This window comes from Leptodactylus fuscus, chromosome 6 (assembly GCF_031893055.1).
Source record: "Leptodactylus fuscus isolate aLepFus1 chromosome 6, aLepFus1.hap2, whole genome shotgun sequence".
Classification (NCBI taxonomy): Eukaryota; Metazoa; Chordata; class Amphibia; order Anura; family Leptodactylidae; genus Leptodactylus; species Leptodactylus fuscus.
In genome coordinates, this window is record NC_134270.1 from 53,817,054 (window position 1) to 53,841,798 (window position 24,745).

At 43.0% G+C, this 24,745-nt stretch overlaps 1 protein-coding gene across 2 annotated transcripts in view; it reads left to right on the forward strand.

The window, feature by feature from the left end:
- The window catches only part of ACOT7 (acyl-CoA thioesterase 7), a 167,383-nt gene that overhangs the window by 62,580 nt on the left and 80,058 nt on the right, over positions 1-24,745 (forward strand). For both annotated transcript variants that reach the window (XM_075279980.1, XM_075279981.1), the window contains 2 exons: positions 3,327-3,418; positions 18,420-18,534. In XM_075279980.1, coding sequence (XP_075136081.1) covers positions 3,327-3,418; positions 18,420-18,534 — 207 coding nt within the window. The remainder of the gene's footprint in view (positions 1-3,326; positions 3,419-18,419; positions 18,535-24,745) is intronic.

A 24,745-nucleotide genomic window follows, 5' to 3' on the forward strand; every position in this document is an offset into this window, starting at 1 on the left:
TTTTGTTTAGCTCATTTTGTGTCTGGCATCAAGGTTTATTTATTTTCCTGTTGTTTTCTAAATAAACCAGTTTGCTGCATATTTAGTGTCCCTGCCATTTGTCTAACTACCGAGGTAGCAGCTGCCACAGGGCCCGGGACATTAGGGGCCCGGCGACAGCCGCTACAGCTGCATTTTTTTTTCTTAATAGACCGTTACCAGCTGGAGTTACTCCAGCCGTTAATGGGCCCTATTTACTTACCGATCCTGGCAGTGGCTGGGATCAGTAAGTGATGCAGCGGGCCCCACAAACACTATTATTATACTCGGGGGGGGGGTCTTTTCAGACCCTCGAGTATAATGATCGGGGGCCCAGGAGAGGTAAGAGAACATAAAAAAACAGTGTTACTTACCTCTCCGGGCTCCAGACAGGCTTCGGGCCTACTTCTGTGATGTCCCAGGTCATGTGACCACTACCAAGGAGTGCAGCGGAACCGAGGATAGGTAAGTAACATTGTTTTTTTTATGTTGTTATCCCCCCGGGTCTCCAATTATTATACTATGGGGTCTGAAAAGACCCCAGAGTATAATAATTATTCATGGGTGTCCAAAGTGTGGCATAATGCTGTGTGCAGGGGCCACTGTGGGGCATAATAGTATGTGCAGGGGCCACTATGGGGCATAATAGTATGTGCAGGGGCCTCTATGGGGCATAATACTGTGTGCAGGGGCCACTGTGGGGCATAATAGTATGTGCAGGGGCCACTATGGGGCATAATAGTATGTGCAGGGGCCTCTATGGGGCATAATACTGTGTGCAGTAGTCGCTATGGGGCATAATACTGTGTGCAGGGGCCACTGTGGGGCATAATAGTATGTGCAGGGGCCTCTATGGGGCATAATACTGTGTGCAGTAGTCGCTATGGGGCATAATACTGTGTGCAGGGGCCACTGTGGGGCATAATAGTATGTGCAGGGGCCACTATGGGGCATAATAGTATGTGCAGGGGCCTCTATGGGGCATAATACTGTGTGCAGTAGTCGCTATGGGGCATAATACTGTGTGCAGGGGCCACTATGGGGCATAATACTGTGTGCAGTAGTCGCTATGGGGCATAATACTGTGTGCAGGGGCCACTATGGGGCATAATAGAGCACGCAGGTCGGTCGAGGTCTTCGGCATCAGTCGGGAAGGGGGGGCAATGGCAAAAGTTCTCCACGGGGCCCTGCCATTCCTAGTTACGCCACTGGTCCCTGTCTTGACTGTTTGGGTCCGGACCACTGCTTATATAGAGCTAACTTCCCCACACCTATATATGGTAACACCTGGTTGTCAATTTACTCATAAATTCCATAAGAATAGTAGAAAAACAGCACATAGAACCATAAAAAAGATGCTTTCGAATTGTTACTGTACTTTATGATCAATACATGTATTTCATAAAACTAACATCCTCATTAAGGTATAATATGAAAAATGTAGGCGCTTTACTTTTAATGTGCAGCCAGCAGTGTAAACAGAAGGGGCTCTCTTTCTGGTTGCCATGGTTACGTCCACACTAACGTATACATCACTTCCAATAAGGACAATTGAAATGGTATAACAGTTACAGACACATGTGGTGTAATATCCTCCAAGTCTCTGCCCAGTATTCCTATCATACCCAAGGTGACTCAAGCCATGGCAAGGAAGGAAGCATATAATATGATTTCATTCCTAGATTAATAGATGAGTTAATGAGTTCTTTTTGTTCTAGTGTCAGGGGACGTTCAGCTTAATCTAAATTTATAATTGAATTTTAATTAAAACTTTAGCGAGCAGTGCAGATTTAATGAACATGCCATCCAACACCCTGGGTACTGTGCCCAGGTACTTGAATTTCTGTAGCTGTATAATGACACCCTAGAGGATCAGAGTAGTAGTTGCTTTTATATAGTTGGCTTGATTTCTGTGTAGTGTAATAGGAATATGTTTCTAATTTTAATTGATATATGTATAATCTGATATCCAATAATCCTGCGTAGGTGATAATCCAACTCAGACCTTCTATGTAATCCAGAATATCACAAAATCGGAGACAAGGGGCTCATACAAGGAATTTTTATGCTACATTACTACTTTTTTTTTTTTTTTTTAAGTGTCTTTATGTACCGCATTAGCAACTCTTAATAAAAAAAACTTTTCAAAAATATTTTTGATAATTTTCAAAAATTTGCATCTACAATACGTGCTACAGAGCTGAAGACCTGAATTGTTCCTCACATCTGTGCTCCCTGTTGTGTGAAGAAGGCCATAACCTGCTCTACACTCCTTTATGCATTTCTAAGGCCGGGTTCATACAGGGTTTTTTGGTCCGGAAACTGAGGCGGAAAGAAGAACTGACCGTCTCCCACTGATTTCAAGGCGAATGGATTTTGAGGGGAATTCAGTCTCAAATTCCTGACCAAAAAACTACGTATGAACTCCAGTTTTCCAGGTTACGTTGGATCTTCATGAAAGGTTCAGTCACTTTGTTTCTACATTAATTACTTGTACTGTATTGTGTTACTCTACAGAGCAGCATTCGTAATTCTGCAGCGTTCAATCAGAACTTTGCTGGTATTGCTTTCAGTCTTGGTATCTGCAAAAGCTTATCCTGGAAATTTTCTAGGGAACGGTCACCTATACACAATCTAATTTAGAAAAATATTAATTTTCCCATTATGATAGGGCTCAGCAAAGGTGATTATATCAGACCATAAGGTAATTAAACATTTCCACTGTAAACTAGCAGAATTGTGAATGGATCTGTGGAGTATAATACAAGACGTATAACTCAGGATCAGTACAGGATAAGTAATGTAATGAATGTACAAAGAGACTCCAGAAGCAGAATCATGAATGCAGCTCTGCGGTATAATACAAGATGTTAGCCTCCATTCAGATGGCGAAGTTCATGGTCATTTGTTGTAACGACCATCACAGGGCTGCATTAAAATCAATTACTGTGCAAGGGGCTGTGAATGGCACACAGTTACTTCACCAGCAGAAAAGTGGCAGGTCTATGGTGTAAATCGAGTTTATATCAGTTTTCTGACATATATAGTTTACAAAATCCCCTCCAGTGACTCTACCAGCAGAATAATGATTGCTGCTCTGGAGGAATAATATCTAAAATAACCTCCTACTAAATTGTAAAGAATATTGGGAGTCCCCTTATTTTACCCATATAAATGTACTCATTCTATGGCCTTGTTCCATATTTTTCCTACAGTTTTCTGTAAGTATTGTTGCTTGTAAGTATATGTACGGTATGTGCCACCAGTGATGTTGTATACATTATTTTATTATATTTTATTTTTTACAGGGGCAAAAAGAGTGACCAACAGAGCAACCCTGTGGTATGTCCCACTTTCCCTAACCAATGTGGACAAAATCATTGAAGTTCCTCCGTTCCAGGTAATTTTGTTGTAGTTTCTGTAGAACAACACTACAATCCCCAGCCAACCTAGACTATCTTGACCTCAATGGGATGTCTCTAAATTGAAGATGTAAATTTGACCTTCCTCAGGTTTGTGTATTACAGATCAAATTCATATATTCTCTTATGTGAGTGAGGCCTATAGCTTTGTTCATCCTGAGCCTTCTGGTTCATGAATAGAATGTCAGAACAATATAACACAGACTAAACTGTAGCAGTTATATACTGCGTGTATAACATACGCCAGACTGCAGAAAGCTAGGGGACTCTGTCTTATGTCTTACAAGTCCTTTGTACCCCCTGTGTGGGTATTGCAGACTAGTAGGGTGAATACAGAGCTTCTTCATAGATGCTGCAGCATATTGACCATTGTAGATTTATCATACATGAATATAATTGAATCTTTGGACCACGCTGTGGATACAGGAAATTGCTGAACAGCTTTGGAAGAAATCCTTTGTGCAGCAGCTGCTAAAACGGATCCGTAATTGGCAGATGCATTGCTCCTAACACAGTAAATATTTCAGACGCTAAGGAGTCTCCAGAGATAAAATGGAGGACAATTATGTAACGATAAAATACTTCCTGAGACTTCTTAACTCCTTCACTACTTGTGCCCAGCAAATACATGGTTTCATCAAAAGCTTACACGAAGAGTTATGTGTTATAGTCTAATTGCTAAGATTTTCTTTGTATTAGATACATTTTTTTATTTTTGCATAATTTACATTTTTGAAGGGAAAAAGCATTTCAGTTTATGGAAATTAAAGGGCTTAAACTAATCCTCAGCCTGGGTAATGATGGCCTTAAGATGGGCAAATATGGTGGTTTAGTAGACCCCATTAGAGGTGGACACTTGCCTACTTGTTTCTGATAGAAAATATAAAGATCTTATTCTCTTTCTTACACATAGCATAATGATTGCACCCCAGGCAAAACAACGCCCCCAGCAGGTTTGATTGGGTTGCACAATGTGTATAACCCAATACACATGCAAATCTCTATAGTAGTGGTAACTCCAGCTTCTGCTCAATGTCAGCTTACATATCTTATAATCCTCAGGTGTATAGTTGTAGCCCTAACAGGTCCTAGGGACTGCTTTCGCGTCCAGTTCTCTGCTGACCTTAAGACTTATGTGTATGGTGATGTCCCATAGATAGCTTCAGCTAAAGGGATTCTATCATTGGTGTCAGTGGTTTTGAGATAAAGCTATTCCTGGATAGCCTTTACTGGTGCTACCTTGCATTTTTTCGATTCTCCCCGCTGTTCCGTTGTAATCCTGGTTAATAACGTTATGTAAATGAGCCCACGGAGCACCCTGGGCATTCCCCAGGGCCCCTGAGCACCCCCACCCACACATGTCATACCTTTATCCACACCCCTCCATTGCTTGTGCTCCGTCTGCCCTCCTCCTCCCTGGATGTTCTTATGGCCAGATCGCACTGCTGCATTTGAATTTTCAAACTTGTGCAGTTCCGCTCCTTTCAGAGCAGTACTGTGCATGTCCTAGCGCCATTTTGGTGTAGTGTGCTATAGAATTTAGCATACCACAGACAGAGCACAAGCAATGGAGAGGCGTGAATTAAGCTATGACGTGGGGGAGTGCTCAGAGGCCCTGGGGAATGACCAGGGTGTCCCATGGGCTCATGTACAAGTACAAGTAATTAATCAGGATTACAACGGAACAGCAGGGAGAATCGAAAAAAGAAGGCAGTAGTAGAATAGCCTTTTTAATGGCTATCCAGGCATATATTTATCTCAAAACCACCGACACCAATGATAGAATCCCTTTAAAAGACCAGAGAAAAATTTTACTTCATGTAACTAAAGGTTTCCAATAGTGTATTGGTAGAGAAGATGAAGATACAAGACTGGTTTTCAGCAGTTGGTCATACATGTATGGTGCTACAGGCAGCATTTTCATCATGAGTAGACTATTAGTCACCAAAACAGATAGCAAGAACAAAATCAGCTGGCACTGGAATAAGGGAATCCGGCTGAAGGTCTTTCAAATATTGGTCATACGATGGGTGAAGGAAACGTCAAGGCAGGTTTGAATCAGTGGTCCTCAGCCATAAATGGACATAACTGGAGCTGCTCAAATATGCATAGATATAGGTAGTCCTAAGTGGTGGTACCCTACCATATGGCATAGGTCAAAAGATCCATGGGCAGCTCTTTCACATGCACATACATTCAAAACATTGCTGATAGTTAGCGTCTGTTGATTTTTTTTTCAACCCTATAAGAATATCATCCAAGCAGAAGTCATTTTGGTAGATTTACCCATTGGAGTTTGTTAGCAGGAGCCAACGACATCATTAAGAGAACCCTTTGGAATTTGTGCGCAGAAAAGCTTTTCAGCGACAATGAAAAGGCAGCATGAAACCCGAGCGAGCCGGCACCGAGGTTTAATTCTGTATTTCAGCCGGAAAATGGGCAAATTAATTGCATAATTGAGCTGAGTTGAATGAGCAAGATTGAATTTCTGGGTTAGAGGAGAGATTTCAGACTAGAGGGCTTGTTGGGATATCTGTTTGAGAGCTGTGTAGCTCATTTTCTGCATACGAGAAAGTGGGAAGCAAAACACAGTACCATGGTCGATGTAGAAAAATGTTATCTATATTGTACAGAAGGGTAAAATTGGAAACCCTCCAGGGTATTAATGTGCAGTTGCATGGGCCTTTCAGCACTATTGCTTATTACATGCACATCGTACTAATTGGTGAGAAAAGTTGCTTTATCATTCCGGGCAAGTTGCAGCCTTTCTACCCTTCTCAAACATACAACGCTCAGTTCCAAATAGGGCAACACAGGAAGTGTCTATAACTTAAAAAAAGGCACATATACACAATCCCCAAACACCAAAGACCTCCTATATAAGATAAGATAATCCTTTAATAGTCTCACCATGGGGAAATTCAGTGTATTACAGTAGCATAGGTAATACTGTAATATATTTCAAGAAACAAAACATACAAGCTTATAGCAGATAGAAAGATACTAGGAGTCATAGCAACTAAGAAGAAAAAGAAAGACTCAGTATCATTTAGTTCTCTGTGCAGAGTGATCTTCGCTTAGCCTGATGTTGATTATTCAGCCTGACCGCGGTTGGGAAGAAGGATCTCCGATAGCGCTCCTTCTCACATATGGGGTGAAGCAGTCGGTCACTGACGGCACTGCCCAGTGCTATCACGGTCTCATACATGGGATGGGAGTTGTTCTCCTGCATGGAGGTCACCACGGACAGTGTCCTTCTTTCACCCACCACCTGTACTGGGTCCAGGGGGCTCCCCAGGACAGAGCTGGCCCTTCTAATCAGTCGGTCAAGTCTATTTCGGTCCCTGGCTGGTATACTGCTCCCCCAGCAGGCCACTCTGAAGAAGATGGCTGTTGCTACTACAGAGTTGAAAAAGGCCCTAAGAAGTGCCCCCTGGATTCCAAAGGCCCTCAGCCTCCTGAGTAGGTAGAGCCTGCTGTGACCCTTTCTGTGCCACGCATCCAGGTGATCAGCCCAGTCCAGTCCAGTTTATTATTGAGGAGCACACCCAGGTACTTATAGGTCTCAATGCCTGTCCCCTGGATGACCACCGTATTTGGGGCATGTCTCCGCTTACTAAAGTCCACCACCATCTCCTTGGTCTTCCCAGCATTAATCCTGAGGTGGTTCTGCTGGCACCATTCTACAAAATCCCGGTTTAAGTCTCTGTACTCCCTGTTGTCTCCATCTGTGAGGAGGCCTACTATTGCAGTCATCGGAGTACTTTTGCAAGTAACAGCTGTATATACAGTTCCCAAGGTAACAATGGGGAGCGTTCTCACCTATCCCTTATCCTAATGATGATTCTATTTGACACCAACACAGAGTGGTGCCATGGCCCACCTGTACTCACTGATAGTGTTGTCCTATATAGAACTCCATCCTGAAAAACAGAGATAAGACTTTAAGGGCATGAGATTTAAGCATTAAAGTCTGATAACCCAGAGACATGACTTATTTATTGCGCCTTTAGCATGCAGGAAATGCTTTGTGATCTTCACATAAGACTACTGGTTAAACAAAAGGTTTGGAGACTTCACATCACATCGAGCATAAATATCACTGATTTGCAGCTTGTGCAATTGAACTATTGGGACCTGTGATCAGGATGTCCATCACCCGGGGTGAAAGGCTTCTACCAGTTGTTTCTACACAGCGAGTGAAGATAAATGTAGGCTTTTGGCTGCATTTAGAAAAGCAGTCATTGCCTACTATGGATGCCTATAAAAGTGCAATATTTAGCAGAGCTTGTGTTACAATGTCTATAAAATGTAATTCTATATTCCTTGGAAGTAACTATTATGGCACTATTATGTCAGCATGATAAGACAGTATAGTACAGGCACTGTAAAATACTATTATGTGGGAATTGGTATTTTGTATTTGGTGTTGTATGGTGATAATATTTAGACATTGTATGGTATTATTATTTTAGTTGCCTTATAGCTAGGAGTAGACCACATACATAGTGTTCTTCAAGGCTCTACAGTACTTGATCTTGCCCACCTCCCCCCTATCAGTATGTCTTTCGGGTATGGGAGGAAACCTACACAAACACAGAGAGAACATACAAACTCCTTGCAGATGTTGTTCTTGGTTGGATTCGAACCCAGAACTCCAGCGCTAACCACTGACCGACCATGCCGTCCATCTTGCCCTTTTTTGTCAACCGTAAACTAGTAGAAATGTTAAAATTAATCAAATACAGCCCAAGGATAAATTTACATATTTTATCATCCAAGTGGAGGTGGTCTTCGAAATTCAAACCCACTCATGATAGAAAAAAAACATAAAAAATTCTAAGCATTACATTTGTAGAACTCAATCTAATGTGAAAATTCTTCAGATCCTTATCACGGGTTACACCATTAGCAATGCAAAGGTTACATGAGTGTAATACAAGCAGCTTTTTCTACCAGTATTGTGGTCACATATCCCAGCCAACCCATATGCCTGATCTATATAATGCTGTTAGATTGGGTCATTAGATTTTTGGCAGGGATTTGTTGGCATTCTATGGACCCATGCCCGGTTGTGTAAGGCATAGGTGTTACGATTGACTTCCCATGTAAATCTAGGATTCTCTAAATCACATTCATTCTCCTTTAAATAAAATATGTGGCAAATTGTTCTGTAAATTGAGAAGAAGCCAACATTATTGGAGAACTTCAGAACTTTAATAATTGATTATGCAACGACTGGAAATGTTCCCATATTCCATGTTTAACCGAAATGAAATCTTGTCTGTCCAAAGAAGATTTTATTGTTGAATGTTAGAATAGGAATGAATCTGGATCGGGAATGTGAGGGAGCAACCAAATTCTTCTAGCAGAAATCTAAAATCCATGTCTGCTCTCTAACCTCAGTCTGATAATTTGTTTTTTTGGCCGTCTAAATTCCATTTTTCCATCACAGCATTCACTTGATAGCTAAGCAGAAAAATACGCTTTGGTGGAAAATCGGATTAAAATTTTCCACTGCTGTAAACACAGGGGGTTTGTATATAAGAGCAAATCATCTCACGTGTGATTCAATTATCACCACGTTTACATCCTGTCATGTATCTGTACACTTTCCACTACAGCTAAATATAGGCTTCATGTCCTCGCAGCGGTATAATGTCCGTGGACTGATTCTAGGTGATCTTGGTCAAGGCCAATGAGAATCTCGTAGGGGACATGTTAAAGGAAAGGGATTTGGTCCATTCCTGTTAGTTGTTCTCACCGAAATACCAATGAAATTTTCATTCTGTCACATTTGTTTTATTTTATCACTTTTATTTCACTATAAATCCGGTAAAAAATCCAATTCTGAACGTCATCTCTATAGGGATGGTGAATGGAGCTAGCATCGCGCTGCAAAGAATCAGTCAGCATTTTAAGACCAAATTGTGGATCATTTTACGATCCGCCACTTCCATTAGAACACCCCCCCCCCCCAAATATATATTGGTGTGACCACTTTGGAGTGGACAACTCCCAGCTTTCTTGGAGTTATTATTTGACCACTTCATGATCGGACACATTTTTGGGTCTAATGGTTCATGTATTTTTGAAAACGATAACATTTTTTTCATTTGGGATATTCAAATAATATTTGCCTCTTTTATTCGGGAATACAAAGCTTTGTTTTTATGTCATTTTTATTTTTCCATTTTACTGCTTAGCCAGTACATTATTGAGGAGTTATTTGGAGACTTCTGTGACAGTAAGCAAGTGGTTGAAGGGACACTAAATACAGAAATGCACAAAAAATAAAAAAACAAAGTTCCAACCCTTCCTCCCTTAAAGTGGACCTTTCATGTCCTCATTGATGTGCGGAATTATATACCACTAGAAAGCCGACAGTGCGCTGAATTCAATGGTCTATCGGCTTTCCCGATATGTGCCCCAGTGGTGGAGAATGTGCCCCTGCTGTCAGAAAGGCGGGCCTTAAAACCGAGTGTCATTGCTGGGTGATAAGAAGTGCCCCTTCTGACAGTACAAGTCTATGGGAGGATACTGTCAGGGGGTCTTCCTTACTGTTCACCGACAGTCTCCTGACAGTAGAGAGACATTTATTTTGGCACTGATATCCCCAGCATCGGGGTGCATATCTGGGATGTTGTGCAATATGTAATACCGCACATCGATGAGGACATGAAAGGTCCTCTTTAATCTCCTCTTTTCCTCTAAATTTTTTTCCATAATAAAAATAAACGGAGAAATATATAAAGAAATCCTCTCTGTGTCTCAGGCATCTTCCCTCCTCCCCCCTCCCCCTCCGTCTTCACTCCAAGTGACAACTTATTGGTGCAGAAACTTCACTGTTATAATCTGCCTGCATTAGGACTACCATTACTAAGCTCCACCTCTAGGTTAAGCCCCACCCCTAGGCTAAGTCCCACCCCTAGTTTAAGCCCCACCCCTTATAACCAGCAGATGGGCAGGAGTTGAACCTCCATATTCTCTGCTGAATTTCTACAACTTTATGTCAGGATTATGCAGAAAATGCCTCAGACTGACCAGCAGTGAGGGCAATTACATTTCTTCTCTACTTTTACCATTCTTTTATAGTTTTAGTGTTCCTTTAAAAAATTAATACCTTTGTGCACATCAACGCTGTGGAGTCTGAGTCGGAAAAAGTTATAAACTCCGGCTTCCGAATAAAACGATGAATTATTTGTAATAATATTATACAATTATTGATATTGTCTAATTTATTTATTAATTATAGGAACCTTATTGTTTTTGATTGACCGTGGCTGTAATCCATTTGTGAAGGAGTCAGAGTCGGGCGATGGACAAACAGAGAAGTCGGAGTCAGTGTATTGGCTTGCTGAATACACAGAGCTGCTGCTCATAGTCCCATTTGATGGTGCCTTCTCTAATATGTGGCAGTGGGGTGGGTTGGTGATGGGGCAGTAGTTGATAAGACTGCAGTGGTTGAGTATCAGACTAAATTCGAAACACTTGTAGGCAAACAGAACAGAGTAGCTGTGTCATGCGGGATTATTGTAGTAGTTCACTTCTGAAAAAGACTAACTTTTCTGGGTAGAGGCGCTTAGGAAAACCTGAAGGATGCATTCCGTTTGTAGGATCCATGTTGTTTTGCTCAATCCATGTTCTCCTCCGATATTTCCCTAGAACGCTGGTGTCTTTGTGCAGACAGAAGTGGAGCACAGCCGTGATGTCAACTGTAGTTTTTCTTTGAAGTATTCCCAAAATGTGTTTTCTTCAATAGACAAAGTCACAAGGCTGACAACGTGTTATTTCTATTCTAACAGGCATATAAATGACTGCTTCATACAACTGTGACGGTATTACAGCTATGAATCGGCCAGGACTACAACTTACTTTTATAAAATTTATTGGGAGTAAACCTAGCGAGAATTATAGTTGAGATAGCAACATGCATTCCATATTTACCATGGTAAATTTCTGTACATGTGACTCAGGACTGCATAAACCAATAGAGTAACACTATCTGGCAAATCAAATCCAGGGGAAGGGGTCTCCTATAAGAAGTAGAGCTGCAGCAACAAACCACGATTGAATAGGGGTTGTCCTGGAAAATACATTACATGCATGCTTCAATGTGTAATCAGTGGGCGTCTGACCATCAGGACCCCTACCGATCAGCAGAATGAAGAAGCCGCAGCAATCACTTCAGTGTTCATCCAGGCACAGCAGCTCCTGAATATGTGCTAATGAGACATTCTTACAGATAAAATATATCGCTGCACCAACAAACCAGAATTTATTATAGGTTGTCCTGGATTGTACATTGCATGCTTCAGTGTGTGATCAATGGGCATCTGACCATCACGGCCATTAGTGATGAAATGTCTACTTATCACTAATGGTTGTGATGGTCAGCAGTCGCTTTAGTGATTATCTAGGTACAGCAACTCTTTGTTATGTATGGCTGTGTCTGGCAGAGCATCTTCGCTCCAATCTGCAGCTCTGGCAAATAAAGGATCTGAATTATGTAATGTCAGCCTGAATAATCTGCTGATTGGTGAAGATCTCAGCAGTCTGATCCTCGATGATCATACAGAGCAAGCAGCCAAATGTATAGTGATTATCTACTACAATATTCTTTGTAGGGTCTTAGTCTACAGAAAGAGGACCTGTCGCCAGGTCTCAAAAGCCCAGTGACTTACATCACCTGTCACCTTGAGCATTTTTGTTTTTGTTTATCCAAATCTGTTCAGCTATTCCAATGATATAAGCCCTTTTAGTTATGATTCAGTTTAGAGCATACAGGCCACGTGGGCAGTAAAATTGGTTTCTCTGGGGGTGGTGTCCTTATCTTTTGTATGCTATGAAGTTACTACTCACTTGGTTAGTATGCCATAATTTGAATCAACCTAAAAGGGGCTGTTAGAGTTAAGTCCTCCATCTTTGTATTTTGGCAGCCATCTTGTACTCTTTCACATAAGTATGTATTTTTCTGCTTAAGTCAAGGAGGCCCTTTGTTAGACTTTAAGGAATGTGATAATGAACGTTAATGCATAGGTTGCTAATCCTTATCTCTCAAGGGCCTCATTTTGAGAAGATGCAGCTGACTTTGTATATCTCTTACCTCCTTTACATGATGTATGGACACATAACCAACAAAAGTATTAATCTTATGGTATCTGGGCACTCTGTCATATTTTATGGTTTATGAAGGTCACTTAGAGTGTGTATAGACAGAATCTATGTAGCTCATGGTTAATTAAGTTGGAACATGTCATCTTATCTCTTTTGCCATGATATATACATATAGACAGTCTGGGATGTTAGCTCACACATAAGTATTTTGAATCCTTCTTTGTTTCATGGGAAAGTCCATCCCAGTTTGGAAAGTTATAATGAGATGCAGATTATAATGAGCCTCAGCCAATAGACATGTGCCAGGCTTATCTTATATCTCTATGACCAATCATGGTATACTAATTAGAATAGCCAAGCCAGCTCTTTGTAATGTATTTAAACTACCTTTTTCTTACAATAAAATTAGAATTCACTTGGTACACCATCAGCTGTGTGCGTGTGTCTTCTGCAGGCCTGCGATCTAATCTCTAATTAGGACCTCTACAACATACGGAGGGATCCATTGCTGTCCCTATCAGGGCTTATATTTTAGGAATAGCTGAACGGATTTGGACAAACAAATTACCCAAATGCTTAGGGTGATAAGACCTATAGGATAATGTATGTCTTTGGGCTTTTTAGACCTAGGGGTCATCTTTAATAATCCTACTAATATTATAAATGTGAAAGTTTGTGTGTTTGTTAGTCAATCACGCAAAAAACGGCTGAACAGATTTGAATGAAATTTGGCACATAGATAGATTGTAACATCGATTAACACATAGGCTAATTTTTATCCCGGTAAATGACATGGCTTCATGACTGTATGAATTTATGTTCACTTACTATATTAAATTGGTCTTGCTGCAGCCTTATCTCAGGTCCCAGGTCTGTTATCTCTCTGTATAAACACACAGCTAACCCTCAGTCCATTCTGTACATGCATTTGCATATTATCTGATCTGCTCCAGGCAGTGCTCACACACTAGATGGGAAAACACCTTTAATCGAAATTGCCAGTTTGTTATTTTTACACATGACGGGGAAAAGAAAATGTAATTTGTTGCAAAATTCTAAGACAACGGCAGCTATGAAGGTAGCCAGAAATCAACAGAGTTCTCCTCAAGTGGAGCTGAGGGAGATCATTGGCGCCAACAACATGCTCATTATATGGCGTCCCAGCGAGCTGCTGAGATACTGGAACAATCGTGGGCACAGCACGAGGAATGCATTGAGTGGCAGGCCAGCTTAACAGCTGCCGAAACGTTGGAGCAGGGGGATCATCAACGCCAAGAACACGTTCATTATATGGCGTCCCAGCGAGCTGCTGAGATGCCGTAACAATCACGGGCTCAGCGCGAGGAATGATTTCAGCGGCAGGCCAGCTTGATGGCTTCCGAGATGCTGGAGCAGGATGATCATCAACGGCAACAACATGCTCATTAAATGTTGTCCCAGCAAGCTGCTGAGATGCCGGAACAATCATAGGCATGGCGTGAGGAACAAGTTCAGCAGCAGGACAGCTTAAGAGCTGCCGAAACGCCTAAGCAGGCAAACCATCGAATGCAGCAATTTGCTGAACATAGGTGGATCATCGACGCCAACAAAACGCAGACAAAGTCGCGGGCAGAGACACACAGACAAATAACATACAAAATACACGAGCGCAAAGCCGGGTCCTCCTGCTAGTGTGTTAATAATTTCAGTGATCTACAATTATCTCCATAATCTTACTGGTCATCCTTATTCTTTATTTTAAATCGTTTGTTCTCTTATTATAAGTACATAATATTTTCTTTGACTTGCAAGAGTGAAATGGATGGGCTGCTCCTGTAAGGTCACTATTAGAGATGAGCGAACACTAAAATGTTCGAGGTTCGAAATTCGATTCGAACAGCCGCTCACTGTTCGAGTGTTCGAATGGGTTTCGAACCCCATTATAGTCTATGGGGAACATAAACTCGTTAAGGGGGAAACCCAAATTCGTGTCTGGAGGGTCACCAAGTCCACTATGACACCCCAGGAAATGATACCAACACCCTGGAATGACACTGGGACAGCAGGGGAAGCATGTCTGGGGGCATAAAAGTCACTTTATTTCATGGAAATCCCTGTCAGTTTGCGATTTTCGCAAGCTAACTTTTCCCCATAGAAATGCATTGGCCAGTGCTGATTGGCCAGAGTACGGAACTCGACCAATCAGCGCTGGCTCTGCTGGAGGAGGCGGAGTCTAAGATAGCTCCACACCAGTCTCCATTCAGGTCCGACCTTAGACTCCGCCTCCTCCGGCAGAGCCAGCGCTGATTGGCCGAAGGCTGGCCAATGCATTCCTATGCGAATGCAGACTTAGCAGTGCTGAGTCAGTTTTGCTCAACTACACATCTGATGCACACTCGGCACTGCTACATCAGATGTAGCAATCTGATGTAGCAGAGCCGAGGGTGCACTAGAACCCCTGTGCAAACTCAGTTCACGCTAATAGAATGCATTGGCCAGCGCTGATTGGCCAATGCATTCTATTAGCCCGATGAAGTAGAGCTGAATGTGTGTGCTAAGCACACTCATTCAGCACTGCTTCATCACGCCAATACAATGCATTAGCCAGTGCTGATTGGCCAGAGTACGGAATTCGGCCAATCAGCGCTGGCTCTGCTGGAGGAGGCGGAGTCTAAGATCGCTCCACACCAGTCTCCATTCAGGTCCGACCTTAGACTCCGCCTCCTCCGGCAGAGCCAGCGCTGATTGGCCGAAGGCTGGCCAATGCATTCCTATGCGAATGCAGACTTAGCAGTGCTGAGTCAGTTTTGCTCAACTACACATCTGATGCACACTTGGCACTGCTACATCAGATGTAGCAATCTGATGTAGCAGAGCCGAGGGTGCACTAGAACCCCTGTGCAAACTCAGTTCGCGCTAATAGAATGCATTGGCCAGCGCTGATTGGCCAATGCATTCTATTAGCCCGATGAAGTAGAGCTGAATGTGTGTGCTAAGCACACTCATTCAGCACTGCTTCATCACGCCAATACAATGCATTAGCCAGTGCTGATTGGCCAGAGTACGGAATTCGGCCAATCAGCGCTGGCTCTGCTGGAGGAGGCGGAGTCTAAGGTCGGACCTGAATGGAGACTGGTGTGGAGCGATCTTAGACTCCGCCTCCTCCAGCAGAGCCAGCGCTGATTGGCCGAATTCCGTACTCTGGCCAATCAGCGCTGGCCAATGCATTCTATTAGCTTGATGAAGCAGAGTGTGCACAAGGGTTCAAGCGCACCCTCGGCTCTGATGTAGCAGAGCTGAGGCTGCACAAGGGTTCAAGCGCACCCTCGGCTCTGATGTAGGAGAGCCGAGGGTGCACTTGAACCCTTGTGCACCCTCAGCTCTGCTACATCAGAGCCAAGGGTGCGCTTGAACCCTTGTGCACACTCTGCTTCATCAAGCTAATAGAATGCATTGGCCAGCGCTGATTGGCCAATGTATTCTATTAGCCTGATGAAGTAGAGCTGAATGTGTGTGCTAAGCACACACATTCAGCTCTACTTCATCGGGCTAATAGAATGCATTGGCCAGCGCTGATTGGCCAGAGTACGGAACTCGACCAATCAGCGCTGGCTCTGCTGGAGGAGGCGGAGTCTAAGATCGCTCCACACCAGTCTCCATTCAGGTCCGACCTTAGACTCCGCCTCCTCCAGCAGAGCCAGCGCTGATTGGCCGAATTCCGTACTCTGGCCAATCAGCACTGGCTAATGCATTGTATTGGCGTGATGAAGCAGTGCTGAATGTGTGTGCTTAGCACACACATTCAGCTCTACTTCATCGGGCTAATAGAATGCATTGGCCAATCAGCGCTGGCCAATGCATTCTATTAGCGTGAACTGAGTTTGCACAGGGGTTCTAGTGCACCCTCGGCTCTGCTACATCAGATTGCTACATCTGATGTAGCAGTGCCGAGTGTGCATCAGATGTGTAGTTGAGCAAAACTGACTCAGCACTGCTAAGTCTGCATTCGCATAGGAATGCATTGGCCAGCCTTCGGCCAATCAGCGCTGGCTCTGCCGGAGGAGGCGGAGTCTAAGGTCGGACCTGAATGGAGACTGGTGTGGAGCGATCTTAGACTCCGCCTCCTCCAGCAGAGCCAGCGCTGATTGGCCGAATTCCGTACTCTGGCCAATCAGCACTGGCTAATGCATTGTATTGGCGTGATGAAGCAGTGCTGAATGTGTGTGCTTAGCACACACATTCAGCTCTACTTCATCGGGCTAATAGAATGCATTGGCCAATCAGCGCTGGCCAATGCATTCTATTAGCATGAACTGAGTTTGCACAGGGGTTCTAGTGCACCCTCGGCTCTGCTACATCAGATTGCTACATCTGATGTAGCAGTGCCGAGTGTGCATCAGATGTGTAGTTGAGCAAAACTGACTCAGCACTGCTAAGTCTGCATTCGCATAGGAATGCATTGGCCAGCCTTCGGCCAATCAGCGCTGGCTCTGCCGGAGGAGGCGGAGTCTAAGGTCGGACCTGAATGGAGACTGGTGTGGAGCGATCTTAGACTCCGCCTCCTCCAGCAGAGCCAGCGCTGATTGGTCGAGTTCCGTACTCTGGCCAATCAGCGCTGGCCAATGCATTCTATTAGCCCGATGAAGTAGAGCTGAATGTGTGTGCTTAGCACACACATTCAGCTCTACTTCATCAGGCTAATAGAATACATTGGCCAATCAGCGCTGGCCAATGCATTCTATTAGCTTGATGAAGCAGAGTGTGCACAAGGGTTCAAGCGCACCCTCGGCTCTGATGTAGCAGAGCTGAGGGTGCACAAGGGTTCAAGTGCACCCTCGGCTCTCCTACATCAGAGCCGAGGGTGCGCTTGAACCCTTGTGCAGCCTCGGCTCTGCTACATCAGAGCCGAGGGTGCGCTTGAACCCTTGTGCACACTCTGCTTCATCAAGCTAATAGAATGCATTGGCCAGCACTGATTGGCCAGAGTACGGAATTCGGCCAATCAGCGCTGGCCAATGCATCCCTATGGGAAAAAGTTTATCTCACAAAAATCACAATTACACACCCGATAGAGCCCCAAAAAGTTATTTTTAATAACATTCCCCCCTAAATAAAGGTTATCCCTAGCTATCCCTGCCTGTACAGCTATCCCTGTCTCATAGTCACAAAGTTCACATTCTCATATGACCCGGATTTGAAATCCACTATTCGTCTAAAATGGAGGTCACCTGATTTCGGCAGCCAATGACTTTTTCCAATTTTTTTCAATGCCCCCGGTGTCGTAGTTCCTGTCCCACCTCCCCTGCGCTGTTATTGGTGCAAAAAAGGCGCCAGGGAAGGTGGGAGGGGAATCGAATTTTGGCGCACTTTACCACGTGGTGTTCGATTCGATTCGAACATGGCGAACACCCTGATATCCGATCGAACATGTGTTCGATAGAACACTGTTCGCTCATCTCTAGTCACTATAGCTAAAATTTTATATTCCAGGACATTGATAAATGGGAGAGGTTCACTAGAACCAGAGATGGCTCAGTGCCTTCCTGAACATGCTCATTGAGGGTGTTGAGCACGAGACCACCTACTGGACATCTGTATATACTCTTATAGAACATATGGACAAAAAATAACTTTGTAAGACAACGGCTTAAAAATCCCAAGTTCAACTAGTTGGTAGAAGATTGATGAATACAGTGCAGTACTTTGTCCATTGGCTATCTTCTATTTTTGTCGTGGAGTAAAGGTCTATTTGTCATGAAGCCATTGTCTTGTATTCTGTTAGTGAAGTTTACTGTTCACGTTCAAGGTAGATTGTGTTATTTCAAAACATCCAAGAATGTATATGTTTTCCATATAGTAAAATTAATTATTTTATTTTTGCAGTATGAAAAGCCACAGCAAGAAGAGGAAGGAAGAAAGAGGTATGAAAATCAGAAATTAGAGCGTCTGGAAACCAAGCAGAGGAATGGCGAATATATTCTGCCTGTTGTTAACCCAAGTAAGACATTTGTTAGATTATTTTTTTATATGATCTAAATTTCTATTTGGAAACTAGTTTCATGTACTTGCTACTATAGGGACTCACTGTAAACTGTATAAGTAACTATCTAAACTGTTTAGCATGTTAGAAATAGTCTAATCTTAACAACTTCTTCATAGAATGAAGATGTTAGGGACCGTTCGCACGGCGGAAAATGAAGAGGAAATTCCTCTTTATTTTCCACTGCTAACATTTTCGTGCGGGATAACCATGACAGGATGCCGGCGCAGTGCATCAGCATTCCATCGTGGCATCCCACTCCTAATTAGGAGCCTAATGAATGGGCCTAATCAGGAGGGAGTCCTGGGCAGAATCCGCGGCCAGATCGACAAGGACGCTTCTTTTTTCTGCATCCTGCTGCAATCTCTGCCGGATTCAGGAGGAATCTGCTCCAGATTTGGGGACAGAATCCGCACCCAAATCTACAACAAATTCCTCCGTGTGAACTGACCCTAAGAATGAAGATGTCCTTGCAAGCAGGTCATAACTTTGTAACTCTCGACAATTATCCCTGGGGTAGATCTATGAGGCTACTACAGGGAAAATATAGTGTTATGGGTCAGTTAACATGGAGGAATTTGCCACAGATTTCGGGGCAGATTCCTCCCAAATCTGAGTCCTGTTTTTTCAATGGGAGGCAGAAATTGCAGCAGGATGTGGAAAAAAGAAGCGTCCTGCTTGATCTTGCCATAGATGCCGCCTGTGGATTCCGCAGCTCGAAACTCCCTCCTGACTAGGCCCATTCATCCAGGCCTAATCAGGAGCGGGATGCCGTGACGGAATGCTGATGCATGCTAGCCTGCGCGAAAATGCTGGCAGCAGAAAATGAAGAGGAATTTTCTCTTCATTTTCCGCCATGTGAACAGATCCTAACTTTCCATATAGTCGTCTGACTCCTCCATATATAAGCATGGTTGTGTTCTGAGAGAGGATGAATTTACTGCCAGTTTATCTCTTGTGCAACTAGGTACCATTCCACCCCTGATATAATTATGAACTGTTCATGACAGGAATTTGCATATATTCTTGAATATATATACCGTAATTGAGCTGTAGCCTGTCAAGTGCAGATCATAATTAAAGGTGTGAAGCGATGTCTACCAACGGAAGAGCTACCAGAGGAAGAGATGTTAGTGCCTTCAAGAAGGGGCAAGTCATTGGATTGCATCAGGCCAACAAATCGACCAAGGAGATAGCCAAAGTAACTGGTATCGGACAGAGAACTGTTCAGCGTATCATACGAGCATGGCGATGGTGGAGAACCCCCCTCCAACCGTGGAAAGTGTGGGCATAAGACTATACTCGAAACTTGAGGTCGTAGGTCCCTAAAGCGACTGGTGAAGAATAACCGCCGGAAAACCACCTTTGAGCTCACACAGATGTTCAACTCGACGGAGCGACACATTTCAGAGCGAACAATGCGACGAGAACTCAAAGGAATGGGTCTCAACAGTTGTGTCGCCACACGAAAGCCATTGGTGACAGAGACCAACAGACGTCGGCGCCTGTCATTTGCAAGAGACCACAAGGATTGGACCCTAGAGCAGTGGAGAAAGGTCATGTGGTCAATCTCATTTCACATCGTTCCAGAGTGATGGTCGTGTCCGGGTGCGACGAGAAGCACACGAAACACTGGAATGTGCTGTAAAGGAACCTGCGCTGTCACTCACCACCCCCAACAAATCTGCGTAACCTGGGCTCCCTGATGCTCGAGAATTGGATCAAAATCCCTGAGTCTACACTACAGAACATTATAGCGGCCCCTCTTCCCCTGAGCAGGGGCCCTCCCATTATGACGCCTGTATTTAGCAGACTAGATGGGACAACCCCTTTAGTTCACCTCTCCTGATCCTAGGAGGAGAATATCAGCCACTTATTAATTGAGCTGCTAAGACTTATTCCCATTGATAACCTAAAACATGCATTTGATTCCATTGTTCCCGGCAGAAAGGTAATGAGGCTCCTTGGCAGCTATTAGTAATGATAATTAATGCATTAGGAGCTGAGCTTTCCTTGCAAAATGAAGTATTTCCTATCTTCTAATATCCAGTTGCATTGACTGTGTGTTCTGTAGATTTCTTTTTTTAACCTTCCTCTGTTCTGGCTGAAGGCTGCAAGTCAAAAGATAAGTGTCTGTTCTGCTACAAGGGACTTGTCAAGTTGTTGTGTCTGCAGCCTTGACTGCTGTATAAAAAGTGACGAGAAACGAATTGATCTAAGCAGTTTCCCTGCTTTAGAGACAAGGATGACCTTTATTCTGTAGCTCGAGACCTTCTTGGTTATGTTTGGTCTAACTCTATAGACTCTCCTCTGCCATTCAAATTAAGCTGCACGCGTTTCTCTCTTTATCAGAAAAATGTAAAATGCAAGAACGCTAGAAAGGAGGCGTCAGAAGGAGAAGCAGAAATAATTTAAAGTCGGAGGAATGGCTTGAAGATGATAACACTTTGGAATGAAAGATCTCACTTTTCCTCTAAAGCAACTTTTCCCTCCTTGTTAATTTCACTTAGCTGTAAACGTCCAGCCCTGAAAAAGGATTTGGGCAATCGTACAGATGTTGCTTAGCAACATTTCACAAGGGGTAAGCGAGTTGCTTTGGTCTGCACCCTGACAGATTGTGCTGTCTTACAGAGGCATCACTATCTTTCTCCATTTATTGATGGTTCACAATGTTTATAAGTCCAGCTCAAAACGCGATGTTATAACCAAGCCGTGTAACCATGAATCCTCCGCAAACAACTGCAGGCAATGGACATGTAGTTTCTACTTGTACTAAAATGGTGCAAAGATCATAATATCAAATATCACTATAGTACATGCGGTCAGATTCAAAAAATATACCGACGGAAATTATATTTGTCACACTGAAACTTATAAAAACCGCACTAAAAATGCTGCAACTCACACTATATATATTGGCACTTAACCACCAAAGTGCAATGCAGATACAACGCACCTCACTGGACCGGCACACGTGTATATATATTAATAATACTGTTGTACTGTGTCAGTGCTATAAACCAGCGCTTTAGGAACTAACCTAAATATATTGCAGTCTGACTATTTCTCATTCCTCTGATAGTATTCACATATTGTGTGTCTTGTGTGGCATCTCAGGAGCGGCCTAGTCCATGATAGTTAACCTGAGGAAATGCTCTGGCAGTAGCGTACCTTCTCGCTTTGCACTGTGCTGCATGACGTCACTCGTAGCTTCAGAGTGCAACTCTGCCTACAGCGCGTTTCGGAAGTACTTGGCTTCCTTCCTCAGGGATAGGTCTGCTACATAAGCTACTTGCCGGATCCTAAACAGATTGTATATAGTATTGATAAAGTGTGGTACAACAACAATATTAATACATACACATATGTGCTGGTACAGTGAGGTGTGTTCTATGTGAAAGTGGCATTTTGATGGTTAGGCAGCCCAATTTGTATAGCATCTTTATAGATCAAAATATGATCTTCCCATCATAAATATATGTACTATTTTTCCACCACTGCTTCTTATTTGACTCTTTTTGAAACTCCCTTAGGGCTCGTTCACACGGGGACAGAGGGGGCGGATTTTGGTGCGGAATCCACATCATAATCCGCCCCCTCACAATGGTGATCTATGGAGACCGCTAGCGATCTTTTTTCCGTGAGTGGCAAAGAAGCAAGCTGCCCTTTCTTCAGATGGATTCCACGGCTCCTTGAGCCTCGTGGCAGCACCCTCTGGGCTAGGCCCATTCATTTTGGGCCTACTCTGGAGCGTTCCAAGTCAAAATCAGGACCAAAATACGCTATTTCGTGCCCGTGTGAACTGGGCCTTAGACTTTCATAGAGAGGGTCAAGCACAAGAAGCTACTTCACTATTGACTCCTATAGGCTGAGTTGATGGCCTTTTTTCCTTAGTTCCCATGATTTGCTACAATTAGTCAGATACCTTCATTCCTAAATGGAATATTACCACTTTATAAATCTTTGGCTCCATCTGTAATATACAGTTCAGTTCTTGATAAGGGGCATGGAGGACCTCAGTTATGAGGAGGGATTAAAGGGGTTAAATTTGTTTCTTCTGGAGAAGAGGCGTTTCAGAGGAAATATGATAAATCTTTATAGATATATAAATGGCCCATACCAGAAATATGGGAAAAAGCTCTTCCATGTAAAATCCCTCTCAATATACAAGGGGACGCTTCCTCTGTCAAGCAAAAAAAAGCTTTAATCTTCAGAAGTGACAAGGCTTCTTCACTATAAGGACTGTGAGTTTGTGGAATAGCCTACCCAGGAGCTGGTCACGGCTGACCGCTTCAAAAACATCTTTGGTAGTTTTTTACAGCAAAATAGCATTGATGCTTATGTAAATGTATAGAATATTTCTTTCTTTCACTCGTCCCTTCAGTCTTGTGCTTGGTTCAACTTGATGGACATATGTCTGTCTTTTTCTCTCAACCGTACTATGTAACTGTAGAACCTATCCATGGCAAAAAATCTTGTTTTTCTATAGTAATTGAATTTATGTGGATGTTCCCAACTTCAGTATCGGAAACATTTATGAACTCCATTCAGACCACATACATCCATGGCTATAGAGACCATGATCTTCAGGAAAATAAAAAACATCAAAATAAAATGAATTGGAACAGGATATTTGGACATTAATTCAGTCCAGTACAAATAAACCATTTTCAGTATTCTTATATTCTTTATTTTTTTTAATGCAAACTGTGCAAAAGCCTAAAGGAAACCTAAACCGAATCCCTTACAGCTCTGTTAGGTGCCTACCTTAGGGCAGCATAGAATGGAAGTGAAGATGTTCATGGTCACATACATTTCTAGAATTTTATTCAGTGTTTGTGTGTATGAAGCTGTTACGCTAGGTTCACTCTAGCATTCGGGTTTCCGTTTTACTAGTCCGCTTGGGGACCGAAAAAAACGGAAACTCTATCCACTTAAAAGGCCGGCTACCTGCGGAATCCCACGGACTCCATAGATTATAATGACCTCCGCCACATTTCCGCCAATTTTATACTGACTGATTTTAACAAAACATGCTTTATAGGGCAAGTACATATTATTTAGATGATCTACCTTACCAAAAAAGTCAGGTCTGAATTTCCTTTCACTGGGTTTCCATCATGCCCAGAACCTTCCCATAACGTCCTTGGCAGCATACAGAATAAAGCAGCGAGATTTTTCTAGGTATTATGATTTATATGCAATATATGTTCATAGCTGCAGTATAAATCCTATAGACTACTCTTACTCAGAGCAGTGAGGTCTCATGGCTTCATAGTGAATGCAGCCAGGGTTTTATGAGAAGACACTTGGCAAGATGAGGTCTCCTTGCCAGGAAGCTTGGACCAATCTTGACTGCGATGACTTGGGTCTTTTACATAATGTCTTCATACTTTACTTTTTTTACATTTTTTGGTAGCCGTATTATGATTTTTTTTTTTTCAGATCATGTTCTCCTGGTATTGGATATTCTTTAACTATTTGCATTGATAAACTGTTAATTTGTGGACATGAGATCAGTCAGGAATCGTAAGATACTTTTCTGTAAGGGCTCGTTCACATCTACGCCCGTTCTGCAGGTTTCCGTTTCCTGCCCAAAACTGAGCAGGAGACGGAAACCTGCAGTCATTTTTCAAACCCATTCATTTGAATGGGTTTAAAAAGTCTCTGGCCGTGAGCACCGTTGAGCGTTTTATGCTCTCTGCGGCGAAACCGTTTTTTTTTTAACCGGACACAGAGTTGGTCATGCAAGACTTTGTTTCCGGGTTAGAAAAAACTGTTTCACCGCGGAGAGCATACAACGGTCACCGGCGCTCACGGCCGGACCCGGTCTGACAGGTTTCCGTCTTCTGCATGCAGAAGACGGAAACCTCAGAACGGAGATCGAATGCTGGTGTGAATCCAGCATTAGACTGTAAGATTAACATATAAAGCTTGAAGGTTTTTGGATAAAACTTACACTAATTACATCTTTCCTTGTAAACTGAGACCTTAACTATAACAACAATCGTGGAGAGGATGTGCGACGTTGGCGAATTTCGTGGTGTTTATTTTCTATGAAGACTCTGGTAAACAGAAACCACATGAATCCGATCTGATGTTCCAAATAGAGCATTTTATTACTTTGTACCTTGAGAGTGAAGTTTGAGATCTCTGTGGTAACCAGATC